The sequence below is a fragment of the Oncorhynchus masou genome, unplaced genomic scaffold (genome assembly GCF_036934945.1).
Source record: "Oncorhynchus masou masou isolate Uvic2021 unplaced genomic scaffold, UVic_Omas_1.1 unplaced_scaffold_2281, whole genome shotgun sequence".
In the NCBI taxonomy this organism is placed as follows: Eukaryota; Metazoa; Chordata; class Actinopteri; order Salmoniformes; family Salmonidae; genus Oncorhynchus; species Oncorhynchus masou.
Window position 1 is genome coordinate 45,001 of NW_027008750.1, and position 27,500 is coordinate 72,500.

At 45.3% G+C, this 27,500-nt stretch overlaps 1 protein-coding gene across 1 annotated transcript in view; it reads left to right on the plus strand.

Moving 5' to 3' along the window:
* LOC135533193 (ubiquitin thioesterase ZRANB1-like) overlaps nucleotides 1–12,699 on the plus strand; it is a gene marked incomplete at its 5' end in the record, with an annotated part of 39,450 nt that extends 26,751 nt beyond the window's left edge. Inside the window, 3 exon segments of the mRNA XM_064960589.1 lie at nucleotides 36–165; nucleotides 10,181–10,410; nucleotides 12,104–12,699. Coding sequence (XP_064816661.1) covers nucleotides 36–165; nucleotides 10,181–10,410; nucleotides 12,104–12,325 — 582 coding nt within the window.
* Nucleotides 12,700–27,500: the final 14,801 nt, after the last annotated feature.

Below are 27,500 nucleotides of genomic sequence, written 5' to 3' on the forward strand. Positions count from 1 at the left end.
TTTCCTGTCTGTCTGCCTGTCTGTCTTCCCCACAGCCTGGTGCCAGCCTGGAACAGACTCACATCTTTGTTCTAGCACACATTCTTCGTCGACCAATCATTGTGTACGGAGTGAAGTATTACAAGAGTTTCCGTGGAGAGACGTTGGGCTACACTCGTTTCCAAGGTGAGTGGAGAGACGTTGGGCTACACTCGTTTCCAAGGTGAGTGGAGAGACGTTGGGCTACACTCGTTTCCATGGTGAGTGGAGAGACGTTGGGCTACACTCGTTTCCATGGTGAGTGGAGAGACGTTGGGCTACACTCGTTTCCAAGGTGAGTGAAGAGACGTTGGGCTACACTCGTTTCCATGGTGAGTGGAGAGACGTTGGGCTACACTCGTTTCCATGGTGAGTGGAGAGACGTTGGGCTACACTCGTTTCCATGGTGAGTGGAGAGACGTTGGGCTACACTCGTTTCCAAGGTGAGTGGAGAGACGTTGGGCTACACTCGTTTCCAAGGTGAGTGGAGAGACGTTGGGCTACACTCGTTTCCAAGGTGAGTATAGAGACGTTGGGCTACACTCGTTTCCAAGGTGAGTGGAGAGACGTTGGGCTACACTCGTTTCCATGGTGAGTGGAGAGACGTTGGGCTACACTCGTTTCCAAGGTGAGTGGAGAGACGTTGGGCTACACTAGTTTCCAAGGTGAGTGGAGAGACGTTGGGCTACGCTCGTTTCCAAGGTGAGTGGAGAGACGTTGGGCTACACTCGTTTCCAAGGTGAGTGGAGAGACGTTGGGCTACACTCGTTTCCATGGTGAGTGGAGAGACGTTGGGCTACACTCGTTTCCAAGGTGAGTGAAGAGACGTTGGGCTACACTCGTTTCCATGGTGAGTGGAGAGACGTTGGGCTACACTCGTTTCCATGGTGAGTGGAGAGACGTTGGGCTACACTCGTTTCCAAGGTGAGTATAGAGACGTTGGGCTACACTCGTTTCCAAGGTGAGTGGAGAGACGTTGGGCTACACTCGTTTCCATGGTGAGTGGAGAGACGTTGGGCTACACTCGTTTCCAAGGTGAGTGGAGAGACGTTGGGCTACACTAGTTTCCAAGGTGAGTGGAGAGACGTTGGGCTACGCCGTTTCCAAGGTGAGTGGAGAGACGTTGGGCTACACTCGTTTCCAAGGTGAGTGGAGAGACGTTGGGCTACACTCGTTTCCATGGTGAGTGGAGAGACGTTGGGCTACACTCGTTTCCAAGGTGAGTGGAGAGACGTTAGGCTATGCTAGTTTCCATGGTGAGTGGAGAGACGTTGGGCTACGCTCGTTTCCAAGGTGAGTGAAGAGACGTTGGGCTACACTCGTTTCCATGGTGAGTGGAGAGACGTTGGGCTACACTCGTTTCCATGGTGAGTGGAGAGACGTTGGGCTACACTCATTTCCATGGTGAGTGGAGAGACGTTGGGCTACACTCGTTTCCAAGGTGAGTGGAGAGACGTTGGGCTACACTCGTTTCCAATGTGAGTGGAGAGACGTTAGCTACGCCCGTTTCCATGGTGAGTGGAGAGACGTTGAGCTACGCTCGTTTCCATGGTGAGTGGAGAGACGTTGGGCTACACTCGTTTCCAAGGTGAGTGGAGAGACGTTAGGCTATGCTAGTTTCCATGGTGAGTGGAGAGACGTTAGGCTATGCTAGTTTCCATGGTGAGTGGAGAGACGTTGGGGCTACACTCGTTTCCAAGGTGAGTGGAGAGACGTTGGGCTACACTCGTTTCCATGGTGAGTGGAGAGACGTTAGGCTACACTCGTTTCCATGGTGAGTGGAGAGACGTTGGGCTACTCTCGTTTCCAAGGTGAGTAGAGAGACGTTGGGCTACGCTCGTTTCCAAGGTGAGTGAAGAGACGTTGGGCTACACTCGTTTCCATGGTGAGTGGAGAGACGTTGGGCTACACTAGTTTCCAAGGTGAGTGGAGAGACGTTGGGCTACGCTCGTTTCCAAGGTGAGTGGAGAGACGTTGGGCTACACTCGTTTCCAAGGTGAGTGGAGAGACGTTGGGCTACACTCGTTTCCATGGTGAGTGGAGAGACGTTGGGCTACACTCGCCCAAGGTGAGTGAAGAGACGTTGGGCTACACTCGTTTCCATGGTGAGTGGAGAGACGTTGGGCTACACTCGTTTCCATGGTGAGTGGAGAGACGTTGGGCTACACTCGTTTCCAAGGTGAGTATAGAGACGTTGGGCTACACTCGCTTTCCAAGGTGAGTGGAGAGACGTTGGGCTACACTCGTTTCCATGGTGAGTGGAGAGACGTTGGGCTACACCGTTTCCAAGGTGAGTGGAGAGACGTTGGGCTACACTAGTTTCCAAGGTGAGTGGAGAGACGCTTGGGCTACGCCTCGTTTCCAAGGTGAGTGGAGAGACGTTGGGCTACACTCGTTTCCAAGGTGAGTGGAGAGACGTTGGGCTACACTCGTTTCCATGGTGAGTGGAGAGACGTTGGGCTACACTCGTTTCCAAGGTGAGTGGAGAGACGTTAGGCTATGCTAGTTTCCATGGTGAGTGGAGAGACGTTGGGCTACGCTCGTTTCCAAGGTGAGTGAAGAGACGTTGGGCTACACTCGTTTCCATGGTGAGTGGAGAGACGCTGGGCTACACTCGTTTCCATGGTGAGTGGAGAGACGTTGGGCTACACTCATTTCCATGGTGAGTGGAGAGACGCTGGGCTACACTCGTTTCCAAGGTGAGTGGAGAGACGTTGGGCTACACTCGTTTTCAATGTGAGTGGAGAGACGTTGGGCTACGCCCCCGTTTCCATGGTGAGTGGAGAGACGTTGAGCTACGCTCGTTTCCATGGTGAGTGGAGAGACGTTGGGCTACACTCGTTTCCAAGGTGAGTGGAGAGACGTTAGGCTATGCTAGTTTCCATGGTGAGTGGAGAGACGTTAGGCTATGCTAGTTTCCATGGTGAGTGGAGAGACGTTGGGCTACACTCGTTTCCAAGGTGAGTGGAGAGACGTTGGGCTACACTCGTTTCCATGGTGAGTGGAGAGACGTTGGGCTACACTCGTTTCCATGGTGAGTGGAGAGACGTTGGGCTACTCTCGTTTCCAAGGTGAGTAGAGAGACGTTGGGCTACGCTCGTTTCCAAGGTGAGTAGAGAGACATTGGGCTACGCCGTTTCCATGGTGAGTGGAGAGACGTTAGGCTATGCTCGTTTCCAAGGTGAGTGGAGAGACGTTGGGCTATGCTCGTTTCCAAGGTGAGTAGAGAGACGTTGGCTACGCCTGTTTCCAAGGTGAGTGGAGAGACGTTAGGCTATGCTCGTTTCCATGGTGAGTGGAGAGACGTTGGGCTACGCTCGTTTCCAAGGTGAGTAGAGACGTTGGGCTACGCTCGTTTCCAAGGTGAGTGGAGAGACGTTAGGCTATGCTTGTTTCCATGGTGAGTGGAGAGACGTTAGGCTATGCTCGTTTCCAAGGTGAGTAGAGAGACGTTGGGCTACGCTCGTTTCCAAGGTGAGTGGAGAGACGTTGGGCTACGCTCGTTTCCAAGGTGAGTGGAGAGACGTTAGGGCTACGCTCGTTTCCATGGTGAGTGGAGAGACGTTAGGCTACGCTCGTTTCCAAGGTGAGTGGAGAGACGTTAGGCTACGCTCGTTTCCATGGTGAGTGGAGAGACGTTGGGCTACACTCGTTTCCATGGTGAGTGGAGAGAAGTTGGGCTACACTCGTTTCCAAGGTGAGTGGAGAGACGTTGGGCTACACTCGCTTCCATGGTGAGTGGAGAGAAGTTGGGGCTACGCCGTTTCCATGGACGTGGGCAGCTACGTAACGGTTCCAGCTATAACTCACATCTATATAAGTAGACCAGTCAGTCTGACCCCAGACCTGTAGAGAGAGAGAGCGATAGATACTAATGGGCAGCTACGTAACGGTTCTAGCTATAACTCACATCTATATAAGTAGACCAGTCAGTCTGACCCCAGACCTGTAGAGAGACAGATAGAGACACACCCTTTATGTCATTATAGAGTGGGTGGCAGGATTTTAACAACCTGGACCCTGCATGTGAAATAGTGTGATGTTATTAGACCAGAGGAAGCTGTAGATAGAGACTGTGTGTTATTAGACCAGAGGAAGCTGTAGATAGAGACTGTGTGTGTTGTTATTAGACCAGAGGAAGCTGTAGATAGAGACTGTGTAATTAGACCAGAGGAAGCTGTAGATAGAGACTGTGTGTTGTTACTAGACCAGAGGAAGCTGTAGATAGAGACTGTGTGTTATTAGACCAGAGGAAGCTGTAGATAGAGACTGTGTGTGTTGTTATTAGACCAGAGGAAGCTGTAGATAGAGACTGTGTGTGTTGTTACTAGACCAGAGGAAGCTGTAGATAGAGACTGTGTGTGTTGTTATTAGACCAGAGGAAGCTGTAGATAGAGACTGTGTGTTGTTATTAGACCAGAGGAAGCTGTAGATAGAGACTGTGTGTGTTGTTATTAGACCAGAGGAAGCTGTAGATAGAGACTGTGTTGTTATTAGACTAGAGGAAGCTGTAGATAGAGACTGTGTTATTAGACCAGAGGAAGCTGTAGATAGAGACTGTGTTATTAGACCAGAGGAAGCTGTAGATAGAGACTGTGTGTTATTAGACCAGAGGAAGCTGTAGATAGAGACTGTGTTATTAGACCAGAGGAAGCTGTAGATAGAGACTGTGTTATTAGACCAGAGGAAGCTGTAGATAGAGACTGTGTGTTATTAGACCAGAGGAAGCTGTAGATAGAGACTGTGTTATTAGACAAGAGGAAGCTGTAGATAGAGACTGTGTGTTGTTAGACCAGAGGAAGCTGTAGATAGAGACTGTGTTATTAGACAAGAGGAAGCTGTAGATAGAGACTGTGTGTTATTAGACCAGAGGATGCTGTAGATAGAGACTGTGTTGTTATTAGACCAGAGGAAGCTGTAAATAGAGACGGTGTGTGTTGTTATTAGACCAGAGGAAGCTGTAGATAGAGACGGTGTGTGTTGTTATTAGACCAGAGGAAGCTGTAGATAGAGACTGTGTGTGTGTTGTTATTAGACCAGAGGAAGCTGTAGATAGAGACTGTGTGTTATTAGACCAGAGGAAGCTGTAGATAGAGACTGTGTGTTATTAGACCAGAGGAAGCTGTAGATAGAGACGGTGTGTGTTGTTATTAGACCAGAGGAAGCTGTAGATAGAGACGGTGTGTGTTGTTAGAGACGGTGTGTGTTGTTATAAGACCAGAGGAAGCTGTAGATAGAGACTGTGTGTTAGACCAGAGGAAGCTGTAGATAGAGACTGTGTGTGTTGTTATTAGACCAGAGGAAGCTGTAGATAGAGACTGTGTGTGTTGTTACTAGACCAGAGGAAGCTGTAGATAGAGACTGTGTGTGTTGTTATCAGACCAGAGGAAGCTGTAGATAGAGACTGTGTTGTTATTAGACCAGAGGAAGCTGTAGATAGAGACTGTGTGTGTTGTTATCAGACCAGAGGAAGCTGTAGATAGAGACTGTGTTGTTATTAGACCAGAGCAAGCTGTAGATAGAGACTGTGTGTTATTAGACCAGAGGAAGCTGTAGATAGAGACTGTGTGTGTTGTTATTAGACCAGAGGAAGCTGTAGATAGAGACTGTGTGTAATTAGACCAGAGGAAGCTGTAGATAGAGACTGTGTGTTGTTACTAGACCAGAGGAAGCTGTAGATAGAGACTGTGTGTTATTAGACCAGAGGAAGCTGTAGATAGAGACTGTGTGTGTTGTTATTAGACCAGAGGAAGCTGTAGATAGAGACTGTGTGTGTTGTTACTAGACCAGAGGAAGCTGTAGATAGAGACTGTGTGTGTTGTTATTAGACCAGAGGAAGCTGTAGATAGAGACTGTGTGTTGTTATTAGACCAGAGGAAGCTGTAGATAGAGACTGTGTGTGTTGTTATTAGACCAGAGGAAGCTGTAGATAGAGACTGTGTTGTTATTAGACTAGAGGAAGCTGTAGATAGAGACCGTGTTATTAGACCAGAGGAAGCTGTAGATAGAGACTGTGTTATTAGACCAGAGGAAGCTGTAGATAGAGACTGTGTGTTATTAGACCAGAGGAAGCTGTAGATAGAGACTGTGTGTTGTTAGACCAGAGGAAGCTGTAGATAGAGACTGTGTTATTAGACAAGAGGAAGCTGTAGATAGAGACTGTGTGTTGTTAGACCAGAGGAAGCTGTAGATAGAGACGGTGTGTGTTGTTATTAGACCAGAGGAAGCTGTAGATAGAGACGGTGTGTGTTGTTATTAGACCAGAGGAAGCTGTAGATAGAGACGGTGTGTGTTGTTATTAGACCAGAGGAAGCTGTAGATAGAGACTGTGTGTGTGTTGTTATTAGACCAGAGGAAGCTGTAGATAGAGACGGTGTGTTATTAGACCAGAGGAAGCTGTAGATAGAGACTGTGTGTTATTAGACCAGAGGAAGCTGTAGATAGAGACGGTGTGTGTTGTTATTAGACCAGAGGAAGCTGTAGATAGAGACGGTGTGTGTTGTTATTAGACCAGAGGATGCTGTAGATAGAGACGGTGTGTGTTGTTATTAGACCAGAGGAAGCTGTAGATAGAGACTGTGTGTGTGTTGTTATTAGACCAGAGGAAGCTGTAGATAGAGACTGTGTGTGTGTTGTTATTAGACCAGAGGAAGCTGTAGATAGAGACTGTGTGTGTTATTAGACCAGAGGAAGCTGTAGATAGAGACTGTGTGTGTTATTAGACCAGAGGAAGCTGTAGATAGAGACTGTGTGTGTTATTAGACCAGAGGAAGCTGTAGATAGAGACTGTGTGTGTGTTATTAGACCTGAGGAAGCTGTAGATAGAGACTGTGTGTTGTTATTAGACCAGAGGAAGCTGTAGATAGAGACTGTGTTGTTATTAGACTAGAGGAAGCTGTAGATAGAGACTGTGTGTTGTTATTAGACTAGAGGAAGCTGTAGATAGAGACTGTGTGTTGTTATTAGACCAGAGGAAGCTGTAGATAGAGACGGTGTGTGTTGTTATTAGACCAGAGGAAGCTGTAGATAGAGACGGTGTGTGTTGTTATTAGACCAGAGGAAGCTGTAGATAGAGACGGTGTGTGTTGTTATTAGACCAGAGGAAGCTGTAGATAGAGACTGTGTGTGTTTGTTATTAGACCAGAGGAAGCTGTAGATAGAGACTGTGTGTTATTAGACCAGAGGAAGCTGTAGATAGAGACTGTGTGTTATTAGACCAGAGGAAGCTGTAGATAGAGACGGTGTGTGTTGTTATTAGACCAGAGGAAGCTGTAGATAGAGACGGTGTGTGTTGTTATTAGACCAGAGGAAGCTGTAGATAGAGACGGTGTGTGTTGTTATTAGACCAGAGGAAGCTGTAGATAGAGACTGTGTGTTGTTATTAGACCAGAGGAAGCTGTAGATAGAGACTGTGTGTGTTGTTATTAGACCAGAGGAAGCTGTAGATAGAGACTGTGTTGTTATTAGACTAGAGGAAGCTGTAGATAGAGACTGTGTTATTAGACCAGAGGAAGCTGTAGATAGAGACTGTGTTATTAGACCAGAGGAAGCTGTAGATAGAGACTGTGTGTTATTAGACCAGAGGAAGCTGTAGATAGAGACTGTGTTATTAGACCAGAGGAAGCTGTAGATAGAGACTGTGTTATTAGACCAGAGGAAGCTGTAGATAGAGACTGTGTGTTATTAGACCAGAGGAAGCTGTAGATAGAGACTGTGTTATTAGACAAGAGGAAGCTGTAGATAGAGACTGTGTGTTGTTAGACCAGAGGAAGCTGTAGATAGAGACTGTGTTATTAGACAAGAGGAAGCTGTAGATAGAGACTGTGTGTTATTAGACCAGAGGATGCTGTAGATAGAGACGGTGTGTGTTGTTATTAGACCAGAGGAAGCTGTAGATAGAGACGGTGTGTGTTGTTATTAGACCAGAGGAAGCTGTAGATAGAGACGGTGTGTGTTGTTATTAGACCAGAGGAAGCTGTAGATAGAGACTGTGTGTGTGTTGTTATTAGACCAGAGGAAGCTGTAGATAGAGACTGTGTGTTATTAGACCAGAGGAAGCTGTAGATAGAGACTGTGTGTTATTAGACCAGAGGAAGCTGTAGATAGAGACGGTGTGTGTTGTTATTAGACCAGAGGAAGCTGTAGATAGAGACGGTGTGTGTTGTTATTAGACCAGAGGAAGCTGTAGATAGAGACGGTGTGTGTTGTTATTAGACCAGAGGAAGCTGTAGATAGAGACTGTGTGTGTGTTGTTATTAGACCAGAGGAAGCTGTAGATAGAGACTGTGTGTGTGTTGTTATTAGACCAGAGGAAGCTGTAGATAGAGACTGTGTGTGTTATTAGACCAGAGGAAGCTGTAGATAGAGACTGTGTGTGTTATTAGACCAGAGGAAGCTGTAGATAGAGACTGTGTGTGTTATTAGACCAGAGGAAGCTGTAGATAGAGACTGTGTGTGTGTTATTAGACCAGAGGAAGCTGTAGATAGAGACTGTGTGTTGTTATTAGACCAGAGGAAGCTGTAGATAGAGACTGTGTTGTTATTAGACTAGAGGAAGCTGTAGATAGAGACTGTGTGTTGTTATTAGACTAGAGGAAGCTGTAGATAGAGACGGTGTGTGTTGTTATTAGACCAGAGGAAGCTGTAGATAGAGACTGTGTGTGTTATTAGACCAGAGGAAGCTGTAGATAGAGACTGTATGTGTGTGCGTCTCTGTCTCTGTCTAAGCTGAGCCTACATATGAAACCTTATAGGAACAACATATTAGCCCATAGCAGAGTTGTATGTGCGTTGTGGGCGCTAGGGGCCCAGGAGTGGGGTTGCCATGCATCGTTGCTGGGTAACATTAAAACAACATAGCTCTCCATGTAAATCCATTTCCTTTCATGTTCAAAACCTACTACGATGAATAGAAAGGCCCTAGCAACCAATGCAGGCAACACTAGATCATGAAAGGACCACTCAAGGACCTCGTTGGGGGAATAAGTGTTTTCATTTGTTATTATTTTTGGATCAAATAAAATCTTAATAAAATCTAATTTTGTACGTAGACTTTACCGTTAAATGCTTACCTACGAGCCCTTTCCCAACCTTTCAGTTAAAAAGTACGAAAATTAGCAAATTGATAAAAAGAAAATTGTAACACAATAAAATAACAGCGAGGCGATATACAGTCTATATACAAGGAGTAGCCGTACTGAGTCAGGGTACTGGGGTACGGGGTAGTAGTGAATCGGTGTAGTGGGGTACGGAGTAGTCGTGAGTTGGGGTACGAGGTAGTAGTGAGTCGGGGTACTGGGGTACGAGGTAGTAGTGAGTTGGTGTAGTGGGGTACGAGGTAGTAGTGAGTCGGGGTACGAGGTAGTAGTGAGTCGGTGTACTGGGGTACGAGGTAGTAGTGGTTCGGCATACTGGGGTACGAGGTAGTAGTTGGTCGGCGTACTGGGGTACGAGGTAGTAGTGAGTCGGTGTACTGGGGTACGAGGTAGTAGTGAGCTGGTGTAGTGGGGTACGAAGTAGTAGTGAGTCGGGGTACGAGGTAGTAGTGAGCTGGTGTAGTGGGGTACGAAGTAGTAGTGAGTCGGGGTACGAGGTAGTAGTGAGTCGAGGTACTGGAGTATGAGGTAGTAGTGAGTCGGCGTAGTGGGATACGAGGTAGTAGTGAGTTGGCGTAGTGGGGTACGAGGTAGTGGTGAGTCGGCGTACTGGGTATGAGGTAGTAGTGAGTCGGCGTACTGGGGTACGAGGTAGTAGTGAGTCGGCGTACTGGGGTACGAGGTAGTAGTGAGTCGGCGTACTGGGGTACGAGGTAGTAGTGAGTCGGCGTACTGGTGTACGAGGTAGTAGTGAGTCGGGGTACGAGGTAGTAGTGAGTCGGCGTACTGGGTACGAGGTAGTAGTGAGTCGGCGTACTGGGGTACGAGGTAGTAGTGAGTCGGCGTACTGGGTATGAGGTAGTAGTGAGTCGGCTTACTGGGGTACGAGGTAGTAGTGAGTCGGCGTACTGGGGTACGAGGTAGTAGTGAGTCGGCGTACTGGGGTACGAGGTAGTAGGCATAAAGTCCAGGTAGCCATTTGATTAACGGATAGAGACACTGACCTGTCTCTCTACCTGTACAGGTGTGTACCTGTCTGAGACTGACCTGTCTCTCTACCTGTACAGGTGTGTACTTGCCCCTGTTGTGGGAGCAGAGCTTCTGTTGGAAGAGTCCCATCGCCCTGGGTTACACACGCGGACACTTCTCTGCCCTGGTCGCCATGGAGAACGACGGCTACGACAATCGCGGCGCGGGCGCCAACCTCAACACTGACGATGACGTCACCGTAACCTTCCTGCCGCTGGTGGACAGCGAGAGAAAACTGCTGCACGTACATTTCCTGTCTGCACAAGAGGTAACATTAACTCTTAGCCTACATATTCCACCCCCCCAGAGGAAATCTAATTACATAATATTAAAATCCATCTGTTTAAACAAACCCCTGAGCTGACAAGGTACAAAATCTGTCGTACTGCCCCTGAACAGGCAGTTAACCCACTGTTCCCAGGCCGTCATTGAAAATAAGAATTTGTTCTTAACTGACTTGCCTAGTAAAATAAAGGTAAAAAAAAATAAAATAATTTTTTTTTTTTTTTAAATGTGGGTATAACTGACAGTAAAGAGACAGGTATTAATGTATGTGGGTATAACCGATAGTGGCTAATATTTAACACGATATAAATTATTTAAAAAATGAGTTACATTGAAAAGTCCGGACATATATGAGAACATTCTAGAAATCTCGAATCAACTCGGTAGGTTTGGTGCTGTACTGTCATTTGGGCATGGCTACAGAAGCCTACAGCTTGGCTCTCCACATTTCATCCTTGCAGGGTTATGAAGGCCAGCATTTCATAAACGTCACTGTGGAAAAGGTGCTTCAGTTCGCTGCCATGTGACTGGTTTCACATTGGTCTCCAGCGATCAGAAGGTAAAAATCCACTAAACGTATTAAACATTAGGAACACCTGCTCTTTTCAGTAACAGCCTGACCAGGTGAACCCAGGTGAAAGATATGATCCCTTATTGATGATCCCTTATTGTCACTTGTTAAATCCACTTCAATCAGTGTAGATGAAGATGAGTGGTGTCTCTGTTAGACAGACATGGATTGTGTATGTGTGACATTCAGAGGGTCCTCCACCCCACCTTCATGTAAGAACTACGGTGTCTCTGTGTGTACACGAATGGTCCCCCCAAAGGACATCCACCTTCATTAATACGGTGTCTCTGTAGACACGCAACTCCTCCACCCCACCTTCATGCCCTATGAATTGACGGTGTCTCTGTTAGACATGCCTCCTCCACCTTTTATCCATTTTACTCATTCACGGTGTCTTATCAATAGTTATTACGCTCTCCTCCACCCCACCTTCATTAATACGGTGTCTCTGTTTTTAAATGACATCGCCTCCTTCACCCCACCTTCATTAATACGGTGTCTCTGTAGACACGCCTCCTTCACCCCACCTTCATTAATACGGTGTCTCTGTAGACACGCCTCCTCCTCCCCACCTTCATTAATACGGTGTCTCTGTAGACACGCCTCCTCCACCTTCATTAATACGGTGTCTCTGTAGACACGCCTCCTCCACCCCACCTTCATTAATACGGTGTCTCTGTAGACACGCCTCCTCCCCTCCACCTTCATTAATACGGTGTCTCTGTAGACACGCCTCCTCCTCCCCACCTTCATTAATACGGTGTCTCTGTAGACACGCCTCCTCCTCCCCACCTTCATTAATACTGTGTCTCTGTAGACACGCCTCCTCCTCCCCACCTTCATTAATACAGTGTCTCTGTAGACACGCCTCCTCCCTGTCTTCTCTTGAGAGCCATGTCTGCCTACGGTGGCCTTTCTCAATAGCAAGGCTATGCTCACTGAGTCTGTACATAGTCAAAGCTTTCTTTAAGTTTGGGTCAGTCACAGTGGTCAGGTATACTGCCACTGTGTACTCTCTGTTTAGGGCCAAATAGCAATCTAGTTTGCTTAGTTTTTTTGTTGTTAATTCTTTCCAATGTGTGTCTCTCTCTCTCTCTCTGTCTAGATGGGTAACGAGGAGCAGCAGGAGAAGTTGTTGAGGGAGTGGCTGGACTGCTGTGTAACGGAGGGAGGCATGTTGGCCGCAATGCAAAAGTCGTCCCGTCGACGCAACCACCCACTGGTCACACAAATGGTGGAGACCTGGCTGGATGGATACCGACAGATCTGTCCTTGCGCCTCTCTCTCCGACGGGGAGGAGGAGGAGGAGGAGGAGGAAGATGAGTGAAGGAGGGAAGGACACAGTGACACAGACACAGGAGAGGGTGACCAAGAGGAGGATGTGGCGTCACTGGATGGGACTCGAGACCACTAGCATCCTTCATACGGCACCATACGCCTCCTCACCTCAAGAGAGAGAATCCACGGTCTTCTGCGCTGCCGTCTGAGGCTGTATCCCAAAGCACATAGGGTTCTGGTCAAAAGAGTAGTGCGCACTATATAGGAGAATAGGTTTGCATTTGGGATGCAGGCGGAGCGATCAATGGTCTTTCACTCTGCCGTCTCAGAAGCACTGAAGAGAGGAGACCTGCTCTGGTTCTGAAAGAACTCTTGGAACACGTTCTAGAATCTCCTCAACAAAACCATGGCAACAACAATGGGTGCGTTTCACTCTGGAGCGCGTTGTCAGTTCGTAATTCACTCTGGAGCGCGTTGTCAGTTCGTAAATTCACTCTGGAGGGCGTTGTCAGTTCGTAAATTCACTCTGGAGCGCGTTGTCAGTTCGTAAATTCACTCTGGAGCGCGTTGTCAGTTCGTAAATTCACTCTGGAGTGCGTTGTCAATTGTCGTTGTCAGTTCGTAAATTTCCTCTGGAGCGCGTTGTCAGTTCGTAAATTCACTCTGGAGTGCGTTGTCAGTTCGTAAATTCACTCTGGAGCGCGTTGTCAGTTCGTAAATTCACTCTGGAGCGCGTTGTCAGTTCGTAAATTCACTCTGGAGCGTGTTGTCAGTTCGTAAATTCACTCTGGAGCGCGTTGTCAGTTCGTAAATTCACTCTGGAGTGCGTTGTCAGTTCGTAAATTCCCTCTGGAGCGCGTTGTCAATTTGTAAATTCACTCTGGAGCGCGTTGTCAGTTCGTAAATTCACTCTGGAGCGCGTTGTCAGTTCGTAAATTCACTCTGGAGGGCGTTGTCAGTTCGTAAATTCACTCTGGAGGGCGTTGTCAGTTTGTAAATTCAGAGCGCACACTGGAACGCTCTGGCCGAGGAGTAGGGTTGATCTGAGCGTCCTGACCTCACAACGGCAATCAAGCACACAAGCTAATAGCTTGCTAGCTATTTCCAGACACATAATGAGAGAACACCTCACTCTGACCAATTTCCTAGCAGAGCTGGTTAGGCTGTTTACATGTTATCCAGAGTGTTGGTGACTGTAACTGTGCTGCTGGCAACAATTGAACTATGTTTTTCTTTTTTTTGCAGAGGTTTACTGACACCGGTCATAATTCAAACGGGTGTGTTGCGCGTTTATAAACGAATCAGTTATTCTGCCCTCTCTCACACTGACGACATTCTGTTCTGAAATGGGAGTAGAGCGCCAGAGGGACTGTACGAACGCACCCAAGGACAAACAACCACCACCAAGTAGCGACCCATATTATTTAAAATAAAGAACTATAGTTTGTGAAATGTTCATCGTCTTTAAAATATTTTAGTTTTTGTTTTTCTTCGCCTTTCCCCAGTGTAATTATTTATCCAATCATTGTTAATAACGCACGAGTTGTATAAACGATGTACTAGGAAACAAAGTGATTACCAGCATCAAAGTGGAAGACAGGAATCCTCATTGACTATCACTACTATGGACATCTACCCTTGAAACCACATTACTGAATACATTTTTCTCTAAAGTTTTCTCGCTGCCTATTCTGTTATTGAGAATACTTGCCGTTTTTCAATCCCCCCATCCACCGGAGAGAAGTAGCGCTATATTTAGGAAGCCATATTCAAAGAAACTTAAAGGACTCCGCACTCATGAAATTAAACTGTTCTATTTAGAAGATTGTAAATGCGAACAGAATTTAGCTTAAAGCTAAAGAAGAGTTATTAAAGAGACTTCTCATCCCACAAATGTGTCTACAAGGTTAACCAGGAAGAGCATCTGTTTTTCTGAATCCTTTATCCCGTCTGCAAAAATCCTTTAAAAAGTTGGATGGTCAAAACTGTGTTTAGGAGATTGAGGGAGAGAGAGAGAGGGGCACAGGGGGAGCGAGGGAGAGCAGGGGAGAGAGAGGGGCACAGGGAGAGAGAGAGAGAGGCACAGGGAGAGCGAGAGTGAGAGGGGCACAGGGAGAGAGAGAGGGGCACAGGGAGAGAGAGAGAGAGAGAGGGGGCACAGGGAGAGCGAGAGTGAGAGGGGCACAGGGAGAGCGAGGGAGAGCAGGGGAGAAAGAGAGAGGGGCACAGGGAGAGTGAGGGAGAGCGGGTAGAGAGAGGGGCACAGGGAGAGCGGGTAGAGAGAGGGGCACAGGGAGAGAGAGAGAGAGGCACAGGGAGAGAGAGAGAGAGGGGCACAGGGAGAGAGAGAGAAAGGGGTACAGGGAGAGAGAGGGACACAGGGAGAGAGAGAGAAGTTGGATGGTAAAAATATTTATTTGTTTAGGGGAGAGAGGCAGCGAGAGGGCTGGGGGTGGGCACAGAGGGGGCGAGGGGGGGGCAGAGAGGGGGCGGGGGGGCAGAGAGAGGGTGGGGGGGGAGAGAGGGTGAGGGGGGCAGAGAGGGGGCGAAAGGGGGCAGAGTGAGGGTGAGGGGGGGCAGAAAGGGGGGGCAGAGAGAGGGTGAGGGGGGGCGGAGAGAGGGTGAGGGGGGGCAGAGTGAGGGTGAGGGGGGGGCAGAGAGGGGGCGAGGGGGGTGAGGGGGCAGAGGGGGGTGAGGGGGGGGGGCAGAGAGAGGGTGAGGAGGGGGGCAGAGAGAGGGTGAGGGGGGGCAGAGAGAGGGTGAGGGGGGGCATAGAGGGAGGAGTTTGATACTTTATTCTGGTCTTGGTTTTTCCTGTGTTTTTGTTTGACTATTTCCATCATTCTGTGAGGAGAAAACACTAACAAATGGCACCCAACAGGTTAAGGCATTGGAGAAAACCTGTTGGGTGCCATTTGTTAGTGTGATGTATTAAGTCATTGATGTTCCAGCGGAGGATCGATATCATGGTGGGAGAAGAGATGGGCCTTAAATAACTCCTCTGATTTTCTAAAAGGAGTCCATTAAAGGGACAGTTCACCCAAATTACAGAATCACACAATTGATTTGCTTTACCCTATAAGCAGTCTAATTTATGACGGCAATCCATGATTTGGTTTTATTTCCTGACACTGTTTTAGCATTTTTTTGGCACAAATCCCATTCACGCTGTTAGCATTTTTTTGGCACAAATCCCATTCACGCTGTTAGCATTTTCCGGCATCGTGTCCACATCATCTGAAAGTATCTCAAATGGATTGTGAAGCTCAACAAAGTCACTTTACAGCAAAGATGTTCTATTATATTGACAAGATAATTGAGTGGGACTATTCTAGCCAATGAGAGGGCAGATACACGTATAAACAACAGGCACAACTCCCATATAAAGTTTTTTGTTGTTGTTTGTTTTTCACAGTTGCCACGGCGTCCATTCATAACAGTGCATTTGTAACAACCTCACATGCTGACTAGACCGATGCAGATGCGCGTTGCCAGTTTGGAAATAGAGCCAAGTAGCCAAACAGAAGCTCATTGATGTGCGCGAGTGGTTTAGATGACGTGCTGTAAGTCCCGCCACTCCCATCTACTCATTGTTTTTTTAGGAGCATATATACCCATGATTGAAAGATGAACTGAAGTCCACACTCCAGTCCAGTTGGTGGTGGTAATGCACCTTAAAGTTGGTTACAAACCGCCATATAAAGTCCACAGAAGAAGAAGATAATGATTACTATAAACCAACTCGGTTTCCCCTTTTATCTGTGGATTAATTGTCCGAGTAGAGAACACACGAAGCAGTGTGACTCAAAATGGGTCAAAAATCTAGAAAGATCCAGGGGGACAAAAGGTGCTTGTGCATTTCAGGTAAAATAACAACCCACGGTTTATATCCCAGGACAAATAGCATCAGTGACCTAGCTAGCCAAAATGTCCATTACTGTAATGTTTATATCCCAGGACAAATTAGCTAGCATCAGTGAGCTAGCTAGCCAAATGTCCATTAATGTAATGTTTATATCCCAGGACAAATTAGCTAGCATCAGTGACCTAGCTAGCCAAAATGTCCATTACTGTAATGTTTATATACCAGGACAAATTAGCTAGCAACAGCAAGCTAGCTAGCCAAATGTCCATTACTGTAATGTTTATATCCCAGGACAAATTAGCTAGCAACTGCAAGCTAGCTAGTCCAATGTCCATTACTGTAATGTTTATATCCCAGGACAAATTAGCTAGCATCAGTGAGCTAGCTAGCCAAATGTCCATTACTGTAATGTTTATATCCCAGGACAAATTAGCTAGCAACAGCAAGCTAGCTAGCCAAATGTCCATTACTGTAATGTTTATATCCCAGGACAAATTAGCTAGCAACAGCAAGCTAGCTAGTCAAATGTCCATTACTGTAATGTTTATATCCCAGGACAAATTAGCTAGCAACAGCAAGCTTGCTAGCCAACTGTCCATTACTGTGTTGGTTCCAGATTTGCGTCTGGTGTGGATGTACCAAATCAACATGCGGGCGATGGCCCTAGTCTGCATATAAACCTCACGTAGCAAATTAGCAGTTCACTTTTTTGTTTTGCAATCCGACACTTACTGAGAGATTTCGGGGCGTAAACCCTCTCGTTTTGCCTCTTCTCTTCTGCTAGATGATAGGTACATACCGTAATGCTAACATCGGTACCATGACTCGAATGAGATGTGTGCCACAAATGCTAAAACGTTAGCATTGGGAAACAGTGCCAGGTAAAAGAAACAGAGGAACTTATTGAAGAAAGATCCAGTGTAATATATTATAAAAAACAAAGCGAACTGGATGGAATATGGGGCAAAAATGCACCAATTTTTTTTACATCTTCAACATAGAAATGCTACCAAAAAGAATTGACTGAAACTACAAATGATGTAATTGCTCATGATTCACCAAACGATATTTAGAAAGAGGAAGTAAAGTACTTCAAGCATATGTTTTCGTTTCAGTTTCCTCCATCTCCACTAACCGAAGCTAATTGTATGGATTTTTTACTATTAATAACGTGAAATTAACATCTGTACAGAAGGACTCATGTGAAGGCCAAATTACGGAGGAGGAAATTCTTGATGCGATTAAAAGCCTTTAATTCTGGGAAAACTCCAGGGCTGGATGGCAAGGCCAGGGAAAACTCCATGGCTGGATGTCATACCAGTGGAGGAATACCAAACGTTTTTTGATATACTGAGGAGGTCTGTTATTAGCATGTTTTAACCACTCCTATATGAATGGTAGATTATCGGACACTGGACAAGGTCTGATTTCATTAGTACTGAAACGGGATCCAAGTGGTGTATATATAAAGTTCCATTTATTTATTTATCCGTTATTTTACAAGGTAAGTTGACTGAGAACACGTTCTCATTTAAAGCAACGACTTGGGCAATAGTTACAGGGGAAAGGAGGGGGATGAATGAGCCAATTGTAAACTTTAGTCAGTTTAAAAAAAATTTGAGGACTCTTACAGTGTCGTGATGCAAAAATTCTAGCTAAAATGCTTGGCGCATAAAATTAAAAAGGTTTTGTCAGATATTATTCATCCTAATCAGACACATACATACAGACACGATACATTGGAGATAATATAAGACAAGTACTGGAAACAATAGAATACTATGAAATATCAGGGAAACCAGGTCATGTTTTCATAACTTTGATATTCAGAGTTTGACTTTGAAAAGGCTTTTGATAAAGTACGACAAGTTTATATATAAATGCCTGGGAAATTTATATTTTGGAGAATCTCTTATAAAATGGTTTAAAGTTATGTATAGTAGGTGTAAAATAACAAATAATGGTGACATCTCAAAGTTTTAAACTGTCAAGAGGAGTAAAACAAGGTTGTCCACTATCAGCATATCTATTTATTATTGCCATCGAAATGTTAGCTGTTAAAATCAGATCCAACAATAATATTAAGGGATTAGAAATCCAGGGCCGAAAAACAAAGGTGTCATTGTACACTGATGATACATGTTTTCTTTTAAATCCACAATTAGAATCCCTCCATGACCTCATAGAGGATCTAGATACTTTTTCTAACCTCTCTGGATTAAAACCAAATGGGCGGGATTGAACTTCCTCTGGTACGGTGTGGGGGGATTGAACCTCTGGTACGGTGTGGGGGGATTGAACCTCCTCTGGTACGGTGTGGGGGGATTGAACCTCTGGTACGGTGTGGGGGGATGGAACTTCCTCTGGTACGGTGTGGGGGGATTGATCCTCTGGTACGGTGTGGGGGGATTGAACCTCCTCTGGTACGGTGTGGGGGGATTGAACCTCCTCTGGTACGGTGTGGGGGGATTGAACCTCCTCTGGTACGGTGTGGGGGGATTGAACCTCCTCTGGTACGGTGTGGGGGGATTGACTCTCTGGTACGGTGTGGGGGGATTGATCCTCTGGTAATTGATCCTCTCTGGGGGGGATTGAAAATTGATCCAAATTGATCCTCTGGTACGGGATTGATCCTCTGGTACGGTGTGGGGGATTGATCCTCTGGTACGGTGTGGGGGGATTGAACCTCCTCTGGTACGGTGTGGGGGGATTGATCCTCTGGTACGGTGTGGGGGGATTGAACCTCCTCTGGTACAGTGTGGGGGGATTGAACCTCCTCTGGTACGGTGGGGGGGATTGAACCTCTGGTACGGTGGCGGGATGGAACTTCCTCTGGTGTGGGGGGATTGATCCTCTGGTATTGGGGGGATTGACCTCCTCTGGTACGGTGTGGGGGGATTGAACCTCCTGGTACAGTGTGGGGGGATTGAACCTACGGTGTGGGGGGATTGAACCTCTGGTACGGTGTGGGGGGATTGATTGGTACGGTGTGGGGGGACCTCCTCTGGTACGGTGTGTGGGGGGATTGGGGATTGAACACGGTGTGGGGGGATTCTGCCCCCTGGTGACGGGAACCAGAACTCATACTGTCCCCCCTATTGTAGCTGGGGATTTTAACAAAGCTAATTTGAGAACAAGGCTACCTAAATTCTATCAGCACATTGACTGTAGTACCCGCTTGAGCAAAAACACTGAACCACTGCTACTCTAACTTCTGTGATGCATACAAGGCCCTCCCCCGCCCTCCCTTCTGCAAATCCGACCACGACTCCATCTTGCTCGTACCATCCTATAGGCAGAAACTCAAACAGAATGTACTCGTGACTAGAACCATTCAACGCTGGTCTGACCAATCGGAATCAACGCTTCACGATTGTTTTGATCACGTGGACCGGAAAATGTTCTGGGAAGCCTCAGACAATAACATAGATTATTGGAGATGCTGTACCCACTGTGACTATTAAAACCCCAACCAGAAGCCGTGGATAAACGGTGGCATTTGAAAGGTCAAACCACCTCATTCAATCATGGGAAGAGGTCGGGGAATATGGCCGAATATAAAGGGTACTTATTCCCTCCGCAAGGCAATCAAAAAAGTGAAATGTCGGTATAGGGATAAAATGGAGTCGCAATTCAACAGCCCAGGCATGAGACATATGTGGCCGGGCCTACAGGCAAATACGGACTACAAAAAGAAAACCAGCCACGTTACGGAAATCGACATCTTGCTTCCAGACAAACTAAACACCTTTTTTGCCCGCTTTGAGGATTATTCAGTGCCACCGACGTGGGCCTCTACCAAGGACTGTGGGTCCCCCCTATCCTTCTCCGTGGCCGACGAGAGTAAGACATTTAAACGTGTTAACCCTCGCAAGGCTGCTGGCCCAGACGGCATCCCTAGCCGCGTCCTCAGAGCATTGCCAGAGCAGCTGGCTGGTGTGTTTTACGGGCATATTCAAACGCTCCCTATCCCGGTCTGCTGTCCCCACATGCTTCAAGATGGCCACCATTGTTCCTGTAAGGCAAAGATAGTCAGTCATTTAGTTCAGTTATCGCCCCGTAGCTCTCACTTCTGTCAGAAGTGCTTTGAGAGACTAGTCAAGGATATATATATCTCAACTTCTGTCATCTGGACAAGAGGAATACCTATGAAGTGCTTTGACCACAGCTCAGCATTCAACACCATAGTCAAGGATCATATTCCCCATTAAGAAGTTTTAGGCTGCATTTCTCTCTATACCATTTGAATAGACCTTTGACTAATGATAGGCAAGTGACACAATTTCCCAAGTTTATATTGCCTTCTAACATGAATTTCTTTTCACTAAATATGCAGATTTAAAAAAATAGACTTCTGTGTATTGATTTTAAGAAAGGCATTGATGTTTAAGGTAAGGTACATTTGTGCAACTATTGTACTTTTTTCGCAAATGTCTTTTTGTGAAATCATCACCTGTTTGGCAAAGTTGAAGTAGGCTGTGATTCGAGGATAAATTAACAAGCACCGCATTGATTATATGCAACGCAGGACAAGCTAGTTAACCTCGTAATATCATCAACCACGTGTAGTTAACTAGGGATTATGTGAAGATTGATTGTTTTTATAAGATAAGTTTAATGCTAACTAGCAACTTACTTTGGCTCATTGCAGCCACAAGGTCCTTTTGACGCTGCACTCCCGTAACAGGTGGTCAGCACATTCTCCTCGTGGATTGCAATGTAATCGGCCATAATCGGCATCCAAAAAGGGAGATTACCGATTGTTATGAAAACTTCAAATCGACACTATGGTCGATTAATTGGTCACCCTCTAGGCTCAACTCTGCCCTGTGCAATAGGGTCCTGGACTTTCTGACGGGCCGCCCCCAGATGGTGAAGGTAGGAAACAACATCTCCACGTCGCTGATCCTCAATACTGGGGCCCCACAAGGGTGCGTGCTCAGCCCTCTCCTGTACTCCCTGTCCACCCAAGACTGCGTGGCCATAAACGCCTCCAACTCAATCATCAACTTTGCAGACAACACAACAGTAGTGGGCTTGATTACCAACAACGACGAGACAGCCTACAGGAAGGAGGTGAGGGCCCTCGGAGTGTGGTGTCAGGAAAACAACCTCTCACTCAACATCAACAAAAAAAAGGAGATGATCGTGGACTTCTTTGCTTGACATCATGGGAAAATCAAAGAAATCAGCCAAGACCTAAGAAAATAAATTGTAGACCTCAAAGTCTGTTTCATCCTTGGGAGCAATTTCCAAATGCTTGAAAATACCACGTTAATCTGTACAAACAATAGTATGCAAGTATAAACACCATGGGACCACGCAGCCGTCATACCGCTCAGGAAGGAGACGTGTTCTGTCACCTAGAGATGAACGTACTTTGGTGTGAAAAGTGCAAATCAATCCCAGAACAACAGCAAAGGACCTTGTGAAGATTCTGGAGGAAACAGGTACAGTATCTAAGTATCTATATCCACAGTAAAACGAGTCCTATATCACAATAAACTGAAAGGCCGCTCGGCAAGGAAGAAGCCACTGCTCCAAAACTGCCATAAAAAAGCCAGACTACGGTTTGCACATGGGGACACATGGGGACAAAGTTCTTACTGCACATGTGGACAAAGATCGTACTTTTTGGAGAAATGTCCTCTGGTCTGATGAAACAAAAATAGAACTGTTTGTCCATAATGACCATTGTTATGTTTGGAGGAAAAAGTGGGAGGCTTGCAAGCCGAAGAACAGCATCATGTTGTGGGGTGCTTTGCTGCAGTAGGGTCTGGTACACTTCACAAAATAGATGGCATCATGAGCAAGGGGAAATTGTGGCTATATTGAAGCAACATCTCAAGACATCAGTCAGGAAGTTAAAGCTTGGTTGCAAATGGGTCTTCCAAATGGACAATAACCCCAAGCATACTTCCAAAGTTGTGGCAAAATGGCTTAAGGACTACAAAGTCACTGTATTGGAGTGGCCATCACAAAGCCCTGACCTCAATCCGATAGAAAATGTGTGGGCAGAACTGAAAAAGTGTGTGCGGGCAAGGAGGCCTACAAACCTAACTTTGTTACACCAGCTCTGTCAGGAGGAAGGTGCCAAAATGCACCCAATTTATTGTGGGAAACTTGTGGAAGGCTACCCAAACGTTTGACCTTGTGAACATAATCCCTAGCTGTGTGTTGCTACTTTTCATGTTGTCTGTAGCTTGTGAGGTGTGGAAACAGTGTTTCTTTGATGTTTTTTTGTTGTTGTTGCTATTTGTGCTATTTCTTTGTCTGCATGCATTTACATTTACATTACATTTAAGACATTTAGCAGACGCTCTTATCCAGAGCGACTTACAAATTGGTGAATTCACCTTCTGACATCCAGTGGAACAGCCACTTTACAATAGTGCATCTAAATCATTTAAGGGGGGGTGGGGGGTGAGAAGGATTACTTTATCATGCTATGTGTTGCTTGTTCTATGTTGCTCTGTCTGCATGCTACTTGTTTCTGTCCAATGTTTCTCTGTCTGCATGCTACGTCTTGCTTGTCCTATGTTGCTCTGTCTGTGTGCTATGTGTTGCTTGTCCAATGTTTCTCTGTCTGCATGCTACGTCTTGCTTGTCCTATCTTGCTCTGTCTGTGTGCTACGTGTTGCTTGTCCAATGTTTCTCTGTCTGCATTGTCATGACTGTCCTGATCAGGTCAGGTTACAGGAGACCACAACCCTACAGATTACCTCTCAACCCCAACAGTCCTGGTCAGGTTACAGGAGACCACAACCCTACAGATTACCTCTCAACCCCAACAGTCCTGGTCAGGTTACAGGAGACCACAACCCTACAGATTACCTCTCAACCCCAACAGTCCTGGTCAGGTTACAGGAGACCACAACCCTACAGATTATCTCTCAAAGCCAACAGAGGAGGAGAGATCTAGGGGTCTGAAGATGTGGGGGTTTTATGACCCCTCACGCCCCTGGTAAATCTCAGGCCACAGACACATTCCTTTTGTCCTGTTACTATGGAGAACCAGCCTCAGAACATTAAACATGAAATAAAGGGACTTTGGAACAATGGTTTCTGTTAGCCACAATGGTGGTCATGACGATAGATGGAATATGAAAATAAATGTCTTTTTTTTTTTGTTATTAAAGGTTAATAGATGACGTTGTTATGAAAACATTGTAACGTCAACAGTTTACCTAGTATATGTTTGATGTTTACACATTGTACGTTGTATGGAAAATGTCCAAATCAAAGAGAATGTTTTGGTAAAGATGAAATGTGAAGTTCGTTAAATACAATCTAAAATTGTATTTGAGTCAAATCTAGACCTTGCCTCTTAACTTGGTACACCCAGAGAATTGCCCTAAAGGCAGTCACGCCCACTTCTGACCCGAGGGTATAAAAACTGAGTGAAGAATTTACAGATAGACTACGTGACCCAAGCTGCAGCCGAGGTCTAAAAAAGTAAACAAACCCAAAACAAGTTTAATGACAAAGAAATATTTTTCTACCCAAGCTTCAGATGAGTAGCTGTGTCTAAGTGGGTGAATTCAAGCCGCACCATCTAGCCTCCACTCCTCATCGAAACGGGGTATCTACACTGTTTCATTCCTACGCTGTGAGCTCTGAGCAACAGAGCTGTCTGTCCTCAGAAGAGCCCTTCCAGAGCAAGGGTGAAGGAACAGACTCCTAAGCCAAAAGGACACTGACATCGGGAGGACGACCAAAGAGTTGCGCCGGAGAAGTGCGTCATTGAGCAGCCTGAACGGTCCACGAAGGTCTACGGAGACCTTCAGCATGTAATTACATCATTATATTCTGACCCATAAGAGCGGCAGTTTGGGGCAAGGCTAGGGTTAAAATAAGCATAGCTGACAAATTCACCCAAATGTATATTTATATTTATAAATGTATATTTCTCTCTTTTTCTCTCTCTTTTAAATCCCCATTTTGGGTGACATGAGCCATAGTGTGTTGGTCCGTTATACTAAGTTCTAATCAATAGCCTAAAATGTGTATTTGTGTATGTGTATGTATATCTTTTATCATCATTTTAGCTTTCTAGTAAATAACTACTGAACTAAGATTGGTGTGGAACTCATTGGTGAGACCCGGGTCCGTGCAGCTCCCGGATTATGCAACTTTCAGAACGAGACTGTCGAGGAAACTGGTTAATTAGCGGCTGTTTTAAAAATCGATATCCTGATATTCTTTGAGTTAATTTGAGAAATAGAAACTCAATAAAACTAATTTTCCCATGGTGCCCCAGGTTAATGAGTTAATAATTGCTTGATTCAGTTAATCACCTTTAATCATTCGATGAGCAACAGTCGTCACATTAACCAATACAACGTCACGACAGCATGCGACATGTTGCTTGTCCTGTGTTGCTCTGCATGTGCTCTCTTCTCACTGTTTGTTTGTATTGTGACTGTAATTGTAATTGCTCTCTTCTCATTGTTTGTTTGTATTTGTGACTGTAATTGATTTTTAATAAGCTGCCCAGGGACTGCGGTTGAAAATGAGCCAGCTGGCTAAAACCGTCACTTTTTATTGAAAAGTTGATTTAAATGTGCACTGTCCCTGTAAATGTTTTTACTCAAACTCAAATGTGCTTGAAAGCAGCATCCAGATCCATGGGATGTAGTGATCACAATACGGTAGCCATATGTAGGAAAACCAAAGTTCCAAAGGCGGGGCCTAATATAGTGTATAAGAGGTCATACAATACGTTTTGTGGTGATTCCTATGTTGTTGATGTTAAGAAAATTTGTTGGAGCGTAATGAGGAGCAAATTGACACATTGATTGAAATGGATTATTTCAGTTACTAATAAGCGTGCACCCATTAAGAAAATATCTGTCAAAACTGTGGATTGATGAGGAATTTAAAAATGGTATGGTTGAGAGGGATGAGGCAAAGGGAATGGCAAATAAGTCTGGCGGCACAACCGATTGGCAAACGTATTGCAAATTTTGAAATCATGTGATTAAACTGAATAAAACGAAGAAACTACACTATGAAACAAAGATAAAGATAAGATAAATAATAAATTATATAAAGAATAATAGTAAAAAGCTTTGGAGCTACTTAAATGACATTTTGGGTAAAAGGGCAAACTCAGCTCCGTCATTCATCGAATCAGATGGCTCATTCATCACAAAACCAACGGATATTGCCAACTACTTTAATTATTTTTTTCATTGGCAAGATTAGCAAACTTAGGCATGACATGTCAGCAACAAACGCTGACCTTACACATCCAAGTATATCTGACAAAATTATGAAAGACGAGTTGTAATTTAGAATTCTGTTATATGAATGTGGAAGAGGTGTCTATCAACAATGACAAGTCACCGGGGTCTAACAATTTGTATGGAAAAAAATACTGAGGATAATAGTGGATGATATTGCCACTCCTTTTCTATCTTCAATCTAACCCTACTAGAAAGTTTGTGCCCTCAGGCCTGGAGGGAAGCAAAAGTAATTCCACTACCTAAGAATAGTAAAGCCCCCTTTACTGGCTCAAATAGACAACCAATCAACCTGTTACCAACCCTTAGTAAACCTTCTGAAAAAAATGGTGTTTGACCAGATACAATGCTATTTCACAGTAAACAAATTGACAACAGACTTTCAGCACGCTTATAGGGAAGGACATTCAACAAGCACAGCACTTACACAATTGATGGATGATTGGCTGAGAGAAATTGACGATAAAAAAATAATGTGGGGAATGTTCTGTTAGACTTCAGGGCGGCTTTTGACATTATCAACCAGTCTCTTGCTGGGAAAATGCGTTATGGCTTTTTCACCCCCTGCTATATTGTGAATAAAGAAGTTACCTGTCTAACAGAACACAGAGAGTGTTCTTTAATGGAAGTCTCTCCAACATAATCCAGGTAGAATCAGGAATTCCCCAGGGCAGCTGTCTAGGCCCCTTTACATTACAAAGAGCTGCAGTTCATTTTAGAATGGGTGGCTTTACTAACAACACTAACAACATGCCACTGGCTTTGAGTAAAGCCAGTGTGTCTATGTATGTTGGTGACTCAACACTATACACGTCAGCTACTACAGCGGCTGAAATTACAGCCACGCTTATTTACAATGACGGCCTACCGGGGAACAGTGGGGTTAACTTCCATTGTTCAGGGGCAGAACGACAGATTTTTACCTTGTCAGCTCGGGGATTCAATCCAGCAACCTTTCGGTTACTGGCCCAACGCTCTAACCACTAGGCTACCCTGCCACCCCAGGAAGATGTTAGATGACGGAGTCATATGCTTTTAAACAATCACACACACACACACAGCTAAATCTCAATCATTTTTATTTTATTTGAATGATAAATGATCACCTTGCACAAGTAACAAATATTCACACTAAAATAAAACCTACTGCTGGCTGACTGTCTCTTCTTTTGCTATTGGACACTGTTTCCTAGTACTCTGACCGAGTACAGAGTTAATTCCAATGGAACTTTTTAACAGGCATTTATGTATTATCGTGAATAACTAACGGCTATCAACCAATCAGCATCCAGGATCCAAACTACCCGTTTTGTAGTAGAGTAAATAGCGACGTCCTTTAATAGCACGAAGAAGAGAGGAGAAGGATGAAGGGATCACATGGGGACTAATGGGTTATAGGAACATTGATCTAGACGATACAAATCTAACAGGACAAATCTAGCAAAACTCTTTTTAAAACACCAAAAAATGGGGGGTGGGGGGGTATGCCTCATTATATAAAAATACCACAATGGAGTAAGGAGGGAGAATATCCAGAACTACCCACGTTATTGGAAGCCATTTTTGGGAGAGGAAATGACATCTGCAAAAAAAAAGGGTGTTTTCCTGAGTCATAAAAGGAAATGAAAGTTGAGCTTGAACCCTTTTCCTGATCACAAGAGATCAACCAATCAGAGATGTGTAGTGGGGCTCGACACAACTAAATCGCCTCGCTGGGAGAGTCACATTCTCTTCCTGATCACAAGCGATCAACCAATCAGAGATGTGTAGTGGGGCTCGACACAACTAAATTGCCTCGCTGGGAGAGTCACATTCTCTTCCTGATCACAAGAGATCAACCAATCAGAGATGTGTAGTGGGGCTCGACACAACTAAATCGCCTCGCTGGGAGAGTCACAAGCGGTTTCCTTTTGCCGTCAATGGAGAGAGAGAGAGAGAGTTAGTCAGACTTGCTTGTCCATTTGCAAGGAGACCCATAAAAAAATGTTATTTTGTCAAACAGAGAGAAAAACAGACACTGTGTCCTCTTGCAAAACAGTTAATAAAATCACAAACATCCTCTTTAGTGAATAATAAACATTGTTTATCTTGACAGCTGCACAAAATGTATTCTT